A 17,747-nucleotide genomic window follows, 5' to 3' on the forward strand; every position below is an offset into this window, starting at 1 on the left:
TATGAACCTTAGTCTGCAAGGTGCTAATAGAGCTAAAAATAACTTCAGAAAAAAACTACAAACTGGGGATTCCTCAAGATTATTATTATCCAGCATCAGGTTGGTCATAATGTAACCCATAATCAAATTGGTGATAAAGATTTGTTGACTTGGAATATTTGTAAAAACAAGTACAGTGGTGGGAGGGGGTGAGGCAGGGGGCTCCCAGTACTCGTGGAGTGGCACCTTGATGTGACTCATCGAGTTTAATGGATAGGGTTAAGATAATGAGGATACGGAGGGCACTCGGTTTTGAAACCAGTGGAGAGATAATCTGCAGCACCCAATGTTGATGTCAAAGTCTTCAGACTGGAATAGATTTTGCAGGAAATATGGAAGGGTGTCAGCCAATTCACAGGCCACGCAGAGAGTGAGAGTGATTGAAATGCAGAATACACCATCTCAGTGGGTTCTTGGAACTGTTGTAAATGAACGTGAAAATGACAGTGCGACTTTACACTTTGTCTCATTACATTGATTTTTGTGAAGTTTACTTGACTGACCAGAACGATATGTGAACAATTCATTTTTTTAAAATTTCAGGGCAGGGACGCGGGAAGTCCACAACAAACTGGAGAAGAATAGGTAAGTACTGTCTGATATCGGTGTTCTGTCTGGATGAAAGATGGAGGAAGTGGCTTTTTTAAAGCAGCTAGAGTTTAATCTGTTTCCTTTGCATTCCTTGGTTCACAGGCGTGCTCATTTAAAAGAATGTTTTGAAACATTGAAAAAGAACATTTCCAATCTGGACGATAAGAAAACATCAAACCTAAGCGTTTTGCGGAGTGCCTTGCGATATATTCAGGTATGAGAAAGATTTTAGTAACTTTTACAGAGCTTCAAAGGAACTTGAACATTCAGACTGCTGTGTCTCATTGTATTTTGTAATGTTGTGGCATTTCTGTGGAAAGTATTTCGGAAAAAGCAGTTATATTTGTGGCTAATACAATTTTCTTTGGGAAGGTTTATTTAAAACTTTCCATTTTCTGATTTCTAAAATTTAATGGTCTGGTTGAGGCTGCATTAATTTTATTCTATTACTCTAGAAAAGAAACTTTGTTTTGGAAAGTACGTGATTAAATGAAACTCCTCAGTCTCTGTGATAAATAGATGATATTGTAGCGGTGTGCTACACGCAGTGCTGAAATAACGACACGTAGTCGATGAGCTGCAGTTGCAAAAGAGATTTATTCGAACTTTGCAGCCTTGCTTTAAAGCCTTCCTGATCCCGCCCTCCCCGGGCAGGAATGCTGTAGGGGGCGAGTATTCACAGTCCCGTCCTGCGCGCGGGCTTTACCCCTTGCTGGTGAAGCAGACTTGGCGCCCTTTTTGGGACCGGCCTCTATGCCGGCGCGCGCCGATTTGTGAGCCGGTTCAAGTTGTGATGGATTCTAGGTGTGGGCTGGCAACTGGGCTTCACCCAGAGAGAACGTTTGAAAGGTCTCGGCGTGGACCAGTCTCTTCCTTAGCAGGTCGACCAGTAGGCTGTGAGTCCGCAAGAAGTCCGTGCCCAGGAGTGGTTGGGCTACGGCAGCCAGTGTGAAGTCCCACGTGAATCGGCTGGAGCCAAACTGTAGCTGCACCGTACGGGTGCCGTAGGTCCTTACTGTGCTGTTGTTCACGGCCCTCAGCGTGGGACCCGGTGCCCTGTTGCAGGTGTAACTCGTCGGAGGTAAGACACAGATCTTGGCTCCGGTGTCGACCAAAAAGCGGCGTCCCGACCGCTTGTCCCACACATACAGGAGGCTATCAAGATGGCCAGCCACCATAGCCATCAGTGGCGGCTGGCCTTGGCGTTTCCCGGGAACTCGCAGGGCAGGCTACAGCCGTGGGCTTCTGCGCCCCACCGCTAGTGGTAGAAGCACCATTGTTCGTTGGTCTCCTCACCCCTCCCTCTGGGGTTAGTGGGCTCTGCTGCTGGGCCTGGTCTGGTCTGCTGCTGGGAGCGTGGCCTGGTGATCTATGTGATGGACGCCCCACTCTCCTTCTTGGCTTTCCACAGCAAGCCTGCCCGAGCTGCCACCTTCCAGGGGTCGCTGAAATCTGCGTCGGACAGCAACAGGCGTATGTCCTCGGGCAGCTGCTCCAGGAATGCCTGCTCAGACATGAGGCAGGGCTTGTGTCCTCTGGCCAGGGACAGCATCTCGTTCATCAAAGCCGATGGAGGTCTGTCCCCCAAACCATCCAGGTGCAGTAAGCAGGCAGCCCGCTCGCACTGTGAGAGTCCGAAAATCCTTATGAGCAAGGCTTTGAATTCCGTGTATTTGCCGTCCGCTGGGGGAGACTGTATGAACTCCTCAACCTGGGCCTGGTCGAGGGAGCTCACCACGTAGTAGTAACGTGTGTCCTCTGAGGTTATCTGCCGAACATGGAATTGGGCTTCTGCTTGCTGGAACAATAGGTGAGGTCGCAGCATCCAGAAGCTTGGCAGTTTTAATGAAACTGCATGAACAGATGCAGCGTCGTTCATCTTCGGCCCAAATATTGTTTGGACCGTCGGGGTCACCAATTGTAGCGATGTGCTACACGCAGCCCTGAAATCACGACACGGAGTCGATGAGCTGCAGTTGCAAAAGAGATTTATTCAAACTTCGCGGCCTTGCTTTAAAGCCTTCCTGATCCCGCCCTCCCCGGGCGGGAATGCTGTAGAGGGCACGTATTCACTGTCCCGTCCTGCGCGCGGGCTTTTCCGCTTGCTGGTGAAGCAGACTTGGGGCCCTTTTTGGGACTGGCCTCAATGCCAGCGCGTGCCGATTTGTGAGCTGGTTCGAGTGCGCTGGGAAGTGGGTCACCACAATATTACAATTTTTCCAGAAAGTAACTCAATGGCATCCATGCAGGATTTGAATTAAAGCCGAGACAGTTTTCAACATGACCAAGTAAAGTATTGGAGTTAAGCTCCAGGAAATCAATAACAGGAATATCAGGAAGTAAACGTGTGTAAGGTGTTACTCAAAGTTAATGAGGTTATATAGTCATATTATGAAGAGTTGAGATGACTAAGTGTGCTCTTAATAAGTCTGTCATTGTATTGCAAATTTTAAACTTGAAGGTCAGTAAGATTTTTAGTGAGAAAGGCACAAAGGTTAGCATGGCTGTAATGGGCCGAAGGGCCTGTTTCTGTGAGTCTACTATGTTAGGATGATGTTGCTGTTTCCAAACCTGGTATCCACTTCATTTCCTGGCAGAGCTGGTGGTAGAGACTGAAATATTAGGGACATTTAAAAAAAAACTCTTAGAGACATAGATGGAAGAAAAATGGAGGGCTATGTTGGAGGGAGAGGTTAGATTGATCTTAGAGCAGATTAAAAGGTCTGCACAAGATTGCGGGCTGAATGGACTGCACTGTGCTGTAATGTTCTATGTTCATACATGTATTCACCACTTGCCCTTCAAATGGAACTAGAACCATATAATTAGCTAAATAATATATGTATCTGAAACGATATAGTCAATTATTTACACATATATGCAGTTTAAGTTCAAATGGTCATCTTGATCTTAACTTCAGAAGAGTTTTTAACTTTAGTTTTGCAACCAACATAGCATATAGCCCACCCTAACATGGGGTGCTGTATATTTAATATTTGAGTAATCTTGTGTGTAAGCATTCTTGTTTGTTTAAATTATTCATTAGGAATTATATGTAGAAATACATGAATTGCAGAAGTCATCATGCTGTCGTGTGATACGTGCCCGCTTGCTTAAAGTAAACATTTTGTACTCCTGTGTCTTCCTTTTAATTAGTTTAATGTTTTGAAGTTACAAAATATCACCGAGGTTATCTCCTCGAGAGGTTGTAGGGAGGGTAGGAGGCCAGCTATTTTGTCAGAATCAGGTTTATTATCACTGCATTACATGAGGTAAAGTTCATTGTTTTGCAGCAGCAATACAGTATAAAGGCATAAAATTAATATGAATTCTAAGATAAATAGTTCACGATAGAAGAACAACAAGATACTGTTCATGGAATCTGATGGTTGGGGAAGGAGGCTGTCTAGGCTCCTCTGCCTCCTCCTTGATGATAGTAATGAGGAGACAGGCAAGTAAACATTTCTACTTTATCATTTCTGTCATTATCAACATGAATGTTATTCAGAGTAAACTCCTCACCTCCTGTTTTAAGGCACAGATTAAATCCCCTTATAAACAAACTCCTTACAGACAGTGGTGGGAATCGAACCTGGGTCGCTAACCACTACCCTACTGTGCTTCCCCCCCCCCCCCCACTGTACACTGTATACATTATCTTCCTTGTAGAAAAACAAATAAAACTTCTTTCATGTATAGACTGCCCCTGTACATTTGTTGATTGGCCTTTCATCCATTTTGGTTAGTCTCATGTCCCTCCTGTCTGTAGTGAGCCCCAGAGGAATGGATTTAGCCACTCTCAAATTGGCTTCCAGAAGACACCTTCAGAAATGCCCAAATTTTAAAAGAAGGAAGAGAGTCCAATGTTGATTGTGAGAATTAAAGCTTATCCGTACTAAGGGATCTAGAGAATTGACCACAAGATTATTGTCATGGTAACTGTTTAGTTGGTAGCACTGTTGACTCTTATTAAGAAGATGGTGCTTTCAAGTCCTACAGAGGAGAGTTGGACACCATTTTTTATTGCCACAAAAAGGGCCACTTTATCTCTAGTGCAGTACAGAGGAAAGATGCACTCTCAGAAATGTTACCTTGTAGTTGGGATGTTAACCTAATATCATCCATTCAGAAGGATACTAATGTCAAAGGACAAGGAATTTGTTACCCTGCATCCACATATGACCCTGCTTCAAGCCAAAGAAAACAGACTAAGCTGTTGTCACACGAGTGAATCTGCAGATGCTGGAAATAAATAAAAACACAAAATGCTGGCAGAACTCAGCAGGCCAGACAGCATCTATGGGACGAGGTAGTTGATGCACCATCAATAACTCTTGGAGATGGGAGGCAAACAATAGGCTTTCATTAGCTGCAACCACGACCACAACATCTTGGAGACTGAGGGAGGAGCAGTGCCTCCAATCGCCTTTATACAGGGGTCTGTGGGAGGAGCCACAGGAGCAGTCAGCAGAGGGGCGTCTCCAGACAGGTATACACATAGTTTACCACAGTAGTGACAACGTTTCGGGCCGAAACCCTTCATCACTCCTGAAATGTCGTCACTACCTCCTCCCATAGATGCTGTCTGGCCTGCTGAGTTCTGCCAGCATTTTGTGTTTTTATTAAGCTGTTGTCATGTTGTGCTTTCTGTAAGCAAATTGGCTGCAGTGTTTTCCACATTACTGCAGCTCCTACAGTTGACAGTTTATGAGGGGAAAATGTTTCTGGACATCCTGAAAGTTACATGAAACATGTTGTAGAACTGCAAGTCTTCCTTTCCTTCAAGATCATTGTTTTCTTGTGCTGAGGTAACTGAGGGTTGGGGATGTGGGAAGGCAGTAATTCACAGCATCAAATCACTCATTTCTCTAAGCTTCTAAGAGGAGGAAAATTTTCTAAGGAGTCCTGCATTATTGTTACATAAGTGAGATAAATTGCCCAATAATACATAGTTCGGAAATGAATGGTCCATTTCATCAACTTAAACATTAAAAGAATGCACTGGCATTTAGAAAGTATCTATCCTCCGTCTTGGGATACCCCGAGTGTTTAGCAGTCACTACAGTACTTCTTGAATAAGTAATTGGTTTCTTATTATCGCGTGTACCAAAGTACAGTGAAAAATTGTACTCTTGTCTTATATAAAGAATGTATTATTTTAAGTTGATCCAATACTACTTTGGATCATGTTGTATTAGAAGTAGCTCCACTTTTTTTGACTTTTTATGATTCTTCATTATGAGCAACTTTATGTTGTTCTTAGAATAATTTGCATCTTGAACGGTGTAATGTTTTCTAATGCCTCGGTGTGTAATTTCCTTTTTTGCTGTTTATCCTTTGCTGTTCTTTTAATTAAATATTAAAATCTTCTAATGCAGATAAATTGGGTTTTAATTTTGAACTACAATAAGTCCCAAATTATCACAGAAATCTAAAATGGAAATGATTTTTTCACATTTCCCATCGAAGAACTGTCAACTGGTCATTCATTTTGCGCCATGTCGTATGACATGGTTGATCATGGTCCTTCCATGACCATGATTGTTTTTGGCAAATTTTTTCTACAGAAGTGGTTTGTCATTGCCTTCTTCTGGGCAGTGTCTTTACAAGACGGGTGATCCCAGATATTATCAATACTCTTCAGAGATTGTCTGCCTGGCGTCAGTGATCGCATAACCAGGACTTGTGATGTGCACCAGCTGCTCAGGCGACCATCCACCACCTACTCACGTGGCTTCACATGACCCCGATCAAAGGACTAAAGCAGGTGCTACACCTTGCCCTAGGGTGACCTGCAGGCTAGTGGAGGGAAGGAGCACCTTCCCTCCTTTGGTAGAGACGTATCCCCACCCTGCCGCCGTATTGCAGTAGCTGCTGTTATGTAAGCACAATGTGACAAACCTACAATAAAACAACAACTATTGTAATTTCTTTGTAATATTTCCTCACATTTTCTTTTGTAATCGGTGTTTTATTTGAAATCCTGAAATACTATTTCACTTTAATTTCTGATGTCATTACCGTAACTCACAATAATTTTAGCTCGTCTCAGTGGTAACTTTGTTGACTTAGAAGCTTTTGTGTTCTGACAGCACTTTGGGGCATCGGTATGTAATCTAGACACATTGTTGAAGGTGTCTATGATGTTACCTGTGCTTCCTTCTGCACATATTTGGCCTGACTTGCAGAGGGAGTATTTTTGGCACTCTCTCATTTTATTTGCCTTCTCTTGTCCTCCACAAATGATGTGCTGAGAATCATCAAAATGTGCGGGATTGGGATCAGAGGTGAGAGATTTAAAAGGTTAAAAGGGCATCACGGGCAGCTTCATTCGAAGGACATACTTTAGAAAGTGCAGGCAGAAACGGTGGTTGAGGTTGGTATGTTAACATTATTTTGAAAGTCTATCATGGACAGGAGAGGTGTCATAGAGAGGAGGGGGCTGTTGTAGAGAGGAGGGGAGGGGTGTCGTAGAGAGGAGGGGGGTGTTGTAGAGAGGAGGGGAGGGGTGTCATAGAGAGGAGGGGGGTGTTGTAGAGAGGAGGGGAGGGTTGTCGTAGAGAGGAGGGGAGTGGTGTCTTTGAGAGGAGAGCAGCGGTTTCATGGAGAGGAGTGGTGTCATAGAGAGGAGGGGAGAGGTGTCATGGGCAGGAGGGGAGAGGTTTCATGGAGGGGAGGGGAGACGTGTCATAGAGAGAAGGGGAGAGGCTTCACGGGAAGGAGGGGAGAGATTTCATGGAGAGCAGAAGAGAAGTTTCGTGGACGAGACAGGAGAGGAGAGCTTTATGGTCAGAAGTAGTTTTGAGGGCTATGGGTCAAACAGGGACAGATGGGACTAGCTCACTGGGCAATACAGTTGGCATTGACAAGATGGGCCAAAGGGCCTGTTTCCATGATCTATGACTCTGAGAATAAATTCTTTCTTTTACTTGGTTATTGTGCAGTGTAACTTTATAGTGTTATTATCCTTTATCTGCTTTACAATCTTCAGGTGCCTGACACGTCATTGTGAATCATGCTAGTCAGACTACAGATTGTAACTGTGCTGGCGAGTGGTGTTATGAGGGTTAAGAGGTATGATCGTGCTGATAATTGTATGCTGACTGGGAGATGATCAGGAGTGGTTCTGCAAGAGTTTGAAGCAGATCTTAATAAAGTGTGCTTGGTCTTGCTTCAGAGCAAGTCACAAGTTTAAGTAATTTTTCAAATTAATAGTTATCTCTTAAAACCATGAAAAGTGCAATTTAGATTTTAATTTGTACACTTTGGGATACACGTATAGCTATGACATAGAAACATAGAAAAACGACAGCACAATACAGGCCCTTCGGTCCACAAGCTGTTCCAAACATGTACTTTAGAAATCATCTAGTGTTACCCATAGCCCTCTATTTTTCTAAGCTTCATGTACCTGTATAGTCTCTTAAAAGACCCAATAGTATCAGCCTCCACCACCGTCGCCCAATCCACACACTCACCACTCTCTGCATAAAAATCTTACCCCTAACATCTCCTCTGTACCCACTTCCAAGCTCCTTAAAACTATGCCCTCTCGTGCTAGCCATTTCAGCCCTGGGAAAAAGTCTCTGACTATCCACATGATCACTGCTTCTCAACATCTTATACACCTCTATCAGGTCACCTCTCATCCTCCATCGCTCCAAGGAGAAAAGGCCAAGTTTACTCAACCTTTTCTCATAAGGCATGCTCCCCAATCCAGGCACCATCCTTGTAAAACTCCTCTGCACCCTTTCTATACTTTCCACATTCCACTTCCCCTTACTGCCCTCAAGCTGAGGAGCTTGCTAATCATTTTCAGTCTCTGTCATGTGTATGTGTGGAGTCACATATGAACCAGTTAACCCTGCCTAATGGACATGAATGAACCACATATGTTCTTAATGAAAATCTGAGGGTCTTTGCTTATACAGTGGATTCTGGTTAATTGGGCCTTTGGTTAATTGGGACAGCCACTTATTTGGGACAAAGAACAAAAACTAATGGAGAAAATAGCCGGGATTCCCTGATTTTATTTGGGGCAACATACTACTTAATTGCTCGATACGTCAGCACGATAAACTGCCAGAATGGTGAACCACGTTCTCAAAGCGATTGAGGAAAATCTACTGATATTTTCAACTGCCGATGAAGTGAGGGCAAAGGATAACCTTTTAGAGGCAGTACAATTTGTCATTAATAGTTGATGAGAAATGAGCAACAAGACAATTCAGAGCAACGCAAACTAAGTGCTGTAGGAACTCAACAGCTCAGGCAGCATCTACAGCATTTTGTGTGTGTTTCTTTGGACTTGCGGCATCTGCAGAATCTCTAGTGTTTTATGACAATTCAGAACTGTTCAAGCATTCAGTCTAGGAGATGCCAGAAACAGCTGGGCGTGAAAGTGAAACAATTTCACTACTTCAACAACTTCGCAACTACGAAGAATTTGAGGGTATCAGACATCATCTTAAATGTTACAATGAAAATGAAGATATGGAGGATTCAATCATCGAAGCATTATATCAAAACACCAAAGCAGGATATAGAAAGATGAGAAAAGTGATGAAGATAACACATCTGAACTTGAGCTAGTGACTGCTCAGGATGCCAGGAAATTTATTGTTGGTTTTCAACACTACTTCATGTAGGAAGGCAATGAAAGTAGTCTATTACAGTCAATCAAAAGAATGTGGCAACATACACTGAATTAATTCCTCCGTCAATAACTAATAGGAACCAATGCATAGTTTTATAGTACTGTTGTATTATTGGTATTGCTTTAATTTGTTCTATATTTCATTTAATTACATCAATTATTCAGCTAAGCAATAGTTTGTGTGTTTTTATTAATACATCTGATTTGCTTTAAGTACTGTATGTACAGTAGTAGTTTGTTCCTTATCCAGTGTTAGATGGGCCAGTACTCACTGGAGTTTAGAAGAATAAGGAGGTATCTCATTGAAACTTATCAAATATTGAAAGGCCTAGATAGATTGATGTGGCGAGGATATTTCCAGTAGTGTAGGAGTCCAGGACCAGAGAGAACAGTCTCAGAAACAAGGCTATTTCTTTAGAACAGAAATGAGGAGGAACTTGCTTAACCAGACAATGGTGAATCTGTGGAATTCATTGCCATGGACAGCTGTGGAGGCCAAGTTATTGGGTATATTTAAAATGGAGGTTGTTAGTTCTTGATTAATAAGGGCATCAAAGGTTATGGGGAGAAGGCAAGAGAATGGAGCTGAGAGAGATGATAAATCAGCCATGATGGAATGGCCTAGCTTTGCTCCTATGTCTTATGCAGAGACTGTTGCAAAAAGGGGGCTGATTGCATTTCAGCACAGTTATTCCATGGGTAACTGGCAGCTTTCAAACTGCATGCCCTTGGATTTTGTTTCTGTTTGTGTTTTCAATAGGACTTGGCATATTTCCTGGGATGCCTCAAGTTAGATCGAAATGGAATTTTAAAAAAAAGTGATTCCTTTTTTTTCTCATCTTCTCTTTGTCCAACCCCTTCCCCCACTAGATAAAATTTGTGTTTCAGGTTAGCTTGATCTCCTACCTTTTAACTCTTCAAATTAATTCAATTTGTTCACAGATCGGTTTGTTGGCAGACAGACAGCACAAATTTACAGATTCTGGATAAATTTCATGATTGCTACAAATCCCTTTTAACATGCCAGTCTTTTGACTCCTTTGCAGTATCAAGACTGAACATTGGGTACAATATTATTATATAGAAAGAACTTCCATTTGTAGTTCTGTTCATGCTTCCGAGGGTTGCAAGTGTGTTAAAGCCAATGAACTAATTAATGGAAGTGTGGCCATGGTTGTGTTGATAGGAACACAGAAAACCATTTCAGAAACTGAATCAGAATAAGGGTTTAATATTACCGGTATATGCTGTGAAATTTGGTGTTTTGTGGCTGCAGTAAATTGTAATATTTAGTAATAAAAACTTATAAATTACAAGAAGAAATATATATTAGAAAGTAGTGCAAAACAAGAGTAAAATAAATAGTTCATTGCCCATTCAGAAATCTGATGGTGGAACATTCCTAAAAAGTAGAGTGTGTGTCTTCCGGGTCCTATAACTCTTCCTTGAATGTCAAGTCGTCACTTTTTATTGTCATTTCGACCATAACTGCTGGTACAGTGCATAGTAAAAATGAGACAATGTTTTTCAGGACCATGGTGTTGCATGACACAGTACAAAAACTAGACTGAACTACATTTTAAAAAAAACACTAGAGAAAGCTACACTAGACTATAGACCTACACAGGACTGCATAAAGTGCACAAAAACAGTGCAGGCATTACCATAAATAATAAACAGGACAATAAGATGTATCAAGGGCATGCCTTGGGTGATGGGAGTCAATGATAAATAGTGCCTTTTGAGGCACCACCTTTTGATGACTCAAAAAGGGCCTTTCATTGCTTTGTGATAAACTGTGTTTATGATGTGCCTGAGTGATTTAACAATTAGGCATGACTGCAAGACAGTTCTGTGGAATCCTTTTCCTTCCAGCTAAGAAGCCAGGTGAGACCTTGGCTAAATATCTCATTTGAAAGACTATGTAGAACATCCTTAGATCTGCACTAATGCTTAAGTCTTTGGATAGAACTCAATGCTACAAACTTTGGACTTGGACTCTGTCTAAGCTGTGGTCCCGTAAAGTCAGAGTGACATTGCACTGTCTCAGTCAACAAATGCCACTATAACCTTGTCCTAGCCATTGTGCCGTGCAGTCATACAAGAGGCTGCAAGAATGGCTGTATGACAGACTCTATCTGAATGTTCTTCCCGGAGATTTAATTTCATTTTTAGGGCAGCAACCAATCTGTGGGTGTGGGACAGAGTTCAATTCAGTTTTGAATTGCAGTAAAAGTTGGATTAATGTCAAAATTTAAAAAAAAATTGGGTTAGTATTAATCTTTACAGCAATTTAGCCTACTGTTATATAACATTAGCAACACGCTGCTGTCTTTAAGGAGTTTGTACATTCTCCCTGTGGTCACGTGGGTTGTCTCTAGCTCCTCTGGCTTTGTCCCACGTTGCAAAGACATACAGGTAGGATTAGGGAGTTGGGGACATGCTTTGTTGGACCCAGAAGCACGGTGACACTTCCTGGACGCCCAACACAATCCCTCACTGATTTGATTTGAAGCAAACAGCGCAATTCACTGTAAGCTTCAATGTACAAGGAACAAATAAAGCCAATCTGTTTGTCAACACAGAAACAGCCATGTTCTGCATTTAAGGTGCTTGTGATGATGGTTTTATTTCTGTTTACACCAGACATTTAGACAGAAAACAGTTCTGGACAAGCATTGAACTACAAATCTCTCTCATTGCACAAGAATGAAATTTTTATTCTCTTTTTTTTTTGATTCTTTTGTTTATTAGACAGTTTGTTTGTGTGTTATTAACTTAATTGATTTGGGTCTTGATACGTCTCTGCAGCTAATTCATTCTGTTGAACACCAGCTCGTCAAATCCCCTGATTTTGGTATTGCTAATTTCAATGGCCTGGGTCTCATTCTGAGGAATTTCTTATCCAATCTCATCACTGTCCTGTCTCCATTTTCACACGGACCTGCACATACGCACACATGCATGTGCATGTCTTTTTTTTTCATGTCTTTTTGACTTGGTGTTTACTTCCTCTTTAACATTTCAAAACCATTTCAGAATGCATTTCTGTCGCTATATTTTAAAATGATCTCTGTTGTTCTTTAGATTGAAAATTAAAGCATCCCCTGGCTTTTCAGTTGGCAGAATACAGACTCGGAAGTGCAGATTAGTCTGCTGGCATACTGGCTGCACTCTGTAGAGCAGTGTGAACAGCACTCTCTGAGGCATTAGATTTTGAATAAGAGTAACTTCAACCTCTGCGACATATAATGTGGAATGTGCTTCTGAAGTCGAGTGCAGTTCTGACTGCTCCAAACTCCAGTTCAAGCCTAGGTGTGTGTTATTGTCCTGGCTGCCCCAACAACCTCCGGTCCACACTCCATTCAGCTTTCACCTTTTTCTGGTGGGGACTATGGGGCTTCTGCAGCAGAATCTTTGGCCAACCGTCACACGGGGGACATAGAAACTATCGTGAAGAATCTACGGGAGACGCAAGAGACAGCTGATGCTGGAATCTGGAGCAACAAACAGTCGGCTGTAGAGACTCAGTGGGTCAAGCAGCGTCTGTGAGGGGAGGGTGAAGGAATTGTCAACACTTTGAGTCAAACAGTCCTGATGCAGAGAGTCAACATAGAGTCATAGAGCATTACAGCACAAAAGCAGGCCCATCTAGTCCATGTCAAATCATTAATCTGCCTAGTTCCGTTGACTTGCACCCACACCATAGTTCTCCAAACCCCTCACATCAGCATATCCATCCAAATGTTGACATCAACCCCGTATCCGCCACCTGCGCTGGCAGCTTGTTCCACACTCTCACCACCCTCTGAGTGAAGAAGTTCCCCTTTAAACATTTCACCTTTCACCCTTAACTCTTGACCTCAAGTCGTGCTGCTTGGCCCACTGAGTTCCTCTAACAGGTTGTTTGTCACTGAGCAAAGATTCTTCTGTCAGCTCGGTGGAAATGAGCTAAGTCAGCACTGGCTCAGGGTCGAATGTGAGACTTTCCAAGGCTCTACAGCTGCAGCATAAACTTGCTGAATCATTTAGAAAGTTGCGTTATGGAAAGAGACCAGTATCTGTTGAAAATGCTGCTATTTCTAGTCAGGATGTTGCTGTGTTTTGCAGCAACGACCAGCATTAGTTTACAACCTTACTTCCAGATTGCTTCCATCAGGCAGTGTGGGTGTAGAACTATGTGCAAAAACATGATCACCGTGTACGATAACAACTGTATTTTCCTTTTGTGTGTGGCTCTGCTAAATGAGGGACTGATTTCTTGTAAACAGCATATAATATAGGTATGTACTAACTTTCTTTTATATAAAAAATTGATTCAATTGGATCCAGAGAATAAAATAAAGTTAGGTCAACAAGAGTTCTTCCTATACCCCCAACCCCCAAAAAAAAAGACACACACACACACTCTCTCTCTCCCCCTCTCCCTCTCCCTCTCCCCCCTCTCCTCTCTCTCACTCTCCCCTCTCTCTCTCCCCCTCCCTCTCCCGCTCTCTCTCTGTCCCTCCCTCTCTCTCTCTTTCTCCCTCCCTCCCTCCCTCCCTCCCTCCCATAATAACTTTATTTATATATTACCTTTCATACATTAAGATAGCCTGGCCAGTGGTGTAGTGGCATCCACACCAGACTTCGAGCCAAATGGTCCCAGGTTCGAATCCAGCCAGCACACTTTCCATCCGTGCTGGGTTGAGCATTGAGCTCTCAACTCAGCCTGGTAAAAAACAAAGGTGCTAAAAGAAATAGCAAAGTTTCTGCCCAGTGCACCGCAGGACAGGGAGAGGAACAACAACAAATCATTAAGATGCAAGCTCAAAGGGCTTGACATAGATTATAAGGACGAATCAATAGTCTTAAAAGTACGAGACAAAATTAAATTAAAAATCATAAGTAAATACAAACATTATACTGAATAAATTGTAACCAAATATACCAAATTATATAAATGTAATCAACATCTCCAGGCAATAAGTAATCCAAATTTTTTTTAGAAGTAGGTTTTTAGAAGTGTTTTGAAATATTTCACAATACTAGTCTGGCATATCACAGTCGGTCAAATATTCCAGGATTTTGGTGCATAAGAGCAAAAGGCTGCATCACCAGTTCTTATATACTGGGACCTAGGAACACTAAGCAAATCAGTATTCATGGATCAAAGATTACAATTAAAGATATAAGGGAATAGACGCCCCAAAACATGTTGCCTTCTGATCACGAGGTGAGGTCATTTGAATAGATAGCACTGTAGAGTAGCTGTTAGCAAAATGCTATTACAGCACCAGTAACCTGGGTTCAATTCCAGCACTGTCTTTAAGGAGTCTGTACATTCTCCCTGTGACCACGTGGGTTTCCAGCTTCCTCCCACATTCAAAATCAGGCGGGTTAGGGTTAGTAAGTTGTGGGGTCAGCCTGCAAGTGGAAGCATGCCAACCGCCTCCAGGCTGACCCCAGCGCAATCCCAGAATGTGCTGGTCATTGGCACAAACAATGCATTTCACTTTATGCTTCAATGTACTGTAGATGTGGAACTCTATCTTTCTTAAAAAATTTTATTTTATTATTGAGGTACAGCGTGGAATAGGCCCCTTGAGCCATCCCCTTTCAGCAATCCCCCGATTTATTCCTAGCGTTGGAAGAACCCAGGGGGAAACGCATGCGGTCACAAGAAGAACATTATAACGGGGTCGTCTGTAGTGTAAAGCATTGTGCTAACCAGTACACTACCATGCCGCCTGGCAAATTTGTGGAGTATCATGCCAAGTACACCCACAAGTTTTGTGTATATCAATAGATGTCACTTCTGGATCATTTGGTGCACTCAAGTGTCCAATCTCTTTGAAGCTCGTCTCAAGTCTTGAATCACATGATGGCCTGGACATTGGAACTAATTAAGCATAATTAGGAATCATTCTTGGGACATTTGGCCCTGGAGAGGATTCTAATAACAGCTGGTTTATGAATTTGGTGGGCTTTGTGGAGATCAGGCTGATGGTATCTCTCCATTAGGTCTAAACAGAAAGCCAGGGAGTTTGGTCTTCATAGTCGGGAGTTTGAGTTGAAGAGCTGTGGGGTAATATTCTAAGACCCTGGTTAGTCCACACGTGGAGTAGTGTGTGCATTTCTGGTCACATCAGTATAGGAAGCACGTGGAAGCTTTAGAGAGGGTGTTGTTGAGTTCCTCTCCAAGTCTTGTGGCACATCAGGCAGCAACAGGCCAAAGGTGTTGACCCTTAAGCCTGTGTTGGCCTACGGAGACAGCGACAATTTCATCATTGATTAGACTCCTTCACTGGGAAACTTGGGCAATGTCTCTGTCTTCCAGTACCTCACAGAACAGTACTACGCAGTAGAGGCCCTTCAGCCCACGATGTTTTACCCTACTCCAAGATCAATCTAATAGCTCCCTTCCTCATAGCCCTCCATTTTTCTTTCATCCATGTGTCCATCTAAGAGTCTCTTAAATCTCCCTAATGTATCTGCCTCTATCATCAACTCTGGCAGTGTCTTCCACCTACCACTCTGTGTAAAAACAAAATCTACCGTCTATAATTTTCACCAGTCATCTTAAAATTATGCCCCTCTTATTAGCCATTTCCATCCTGGGAAAATGTGTCTGGCTGTCCACTCTATATCCCTTATCATTTTGTACACCTCTATCAAGTTACCTCTCATCCTTCATTGTTCCAAAGAGAAAAGCCCTAACTCTCACAATCTGTCCTTTAAGACATGTTCTTTAATGCAGGTAGCATCCTGGTAAATCTCCCCTGCACCCTCTCTAAACAGCTGGTGTAGTGTCCTTGCATACTTACCATCTGCTAGGTTGAGCATCAAGCTAGCAACTTGGGCCTTGTAAAAACGGACAAATGCTAAAGGTTGCTGCCTGATGTGCCACAAGACTTGGAGAAGAACTCAACAACGCCCTCTCTAAAGCTTCCACGTGCTTCCTATACTGATGTGACCAGAAATGCACACACTACTCCACGTGTGGACTAACCAGGGTCTTAGAATATTACCCCACAGCTCTTGCACTCAAACTCCCGACTAATGAAGGCCAACACTCCATGCACAACCTTAACCACCCTTTCTGCTTTGAGGGATTGATGAACATGGTCTTGTTCTGGATCTTTTATTCTTAAGAGTGTGGTTTCTATAGAAAGTACAGCCTGCCAAAGGAACTTCTTTTGCAAATTTTGTGCTTAAGGCCTGCTGTCTCTCATGGTATTGAAACTTGTCTGATATAACCTAATTGCCAACCAGAATTGTGTTGTGTTTTTCTGAACAAAAAGCGGTGCACTGCTGGAACCTGGTGTCTGTGCTGAAGCAAGTGTACTTTTGCAGTAAGCACTGTAAGTAATATTTAGAGTGCACAACTTTGTTACTGGAGTGATGACGGTGCTCTTTTAGTTAGAAAGAAATAGATGTAAAATAGGAAATAAACTGTCTCTGGAGAGTGCAGACAACAGAGCTTATTAAGGCAATTGCTTCTTTTGTGTCTTCGGGCCAGTTTTGAAAGTCGTGCCGAGTGGGGGTTGGTGCTCAGGGTACGGACTCGCGTTCCAGAGCTCGGTGAAAGTGAATTATTGATTGTTGGTGCAGCTGTGGGGACAGCCTTTTGTTTAGCCATGATTTCAGCCCCCTTTGTGCTTTAACTGTGTCAACCAGATTAACAGAGGAGGATTCTTCCAGTGGGTACTCAAATTTGCAACTTAATAGGTGAAAGTCAAACATGAAGATCTGCACATTAGCTCAAGCAAGATAAGAAAGGGGGTTGTTATCCAGGGGGAATGCTTTTCTCCCCAGATGCAACAAATGTTTTTGTTTTAACAAAAAAATTAATTGCTGTTTTACAGTATTGCACAAATACCTCTCAATATATTAGAAAAATGCACAATTATTATGTTAAATCAGCGATTCAGTTAAGCAATATTTTTGTTAAGAGGTTCAACATGGTAACAGGCCCTTTGGGACCAATGAGCTGGCTATTGACACTCGTGTGACCAATTGATCTATGAAACTGTCTGCCTTTGGAATTTGTGAGGAAACCGGAGTGCCCAGAGGAAAACCATGCAGTCACAGGGAGAACGTACAAACCCCTTACCGACAGCGGTAGGAATTGAACCCAGGTGGCTGCTGCTGTAACCCTTTGCGCTGACCATTACACTGCTGCGCTAACCAAACAGTTGGCAGATGATGATTTGAAAGCATTAATTCTGCCCCTGCTATGATCTTCTTCTTAATACAACTCCGTTTTCATGCTTAAAACATCCCCATGTAATAGTGCTTGAAAAGGGTTGTGTAGCAGTTAGCATCACACCATTAGTGCCCCAGCGACCCAGGTGTGAGTGCACTGCTGTCTGTAAGCAGTTTTTATGTTATCCCTGTGAATGTGTGGCTTTCCTTGAGTATCCTCCCCACTCCAGTGATGTACCAATGAGGTTGATTGGTCACATGGAGAGTAATTAGG

The 17,747-nt window shown here is 42.7% G+C and overlaps 1 protein-coding gene across 1 annotated transcript in view; it reads left to right on the forward strand.

Moving 5' to 3' along the window:
• The window catches only part of mnta (MAX network transcriptional repressor a), a 175,959-nt gene that overhangs the window by 36,332 nt on the left and 121,880 nt on the right, over positions 1 to 17,747 (forward strand). Inside the window, exons 3-4 of the mRNA XM_059973463.1 lie at positions 583 to 624; positions 733 to 844. Of these exons, the coding sequence (XP_059829446.1) occupies positions 583 to 624; positions 733 to 844 (154 nt within the window). The remainder of the gene's footprint in view (positions 1 to 582; positions 625 to 732; positions 845 to 17,747) is intronic.

This window comes from Hypanus sabinus, chromosome 6 (genome assembly GCF_030144855.1).
Source record: "Hypanus sabinus isolate sHypSab1 chromosome 6, sHypSab1.hap1, whole genome shotgun sequence".
Classification (NCBI taxonomy): Eukaryota; Metazoa; Chordata; class Chondrichthyes; order Myliobatiformes; family Dasyatidae; genus Hypanus; species Hypanus sabinus.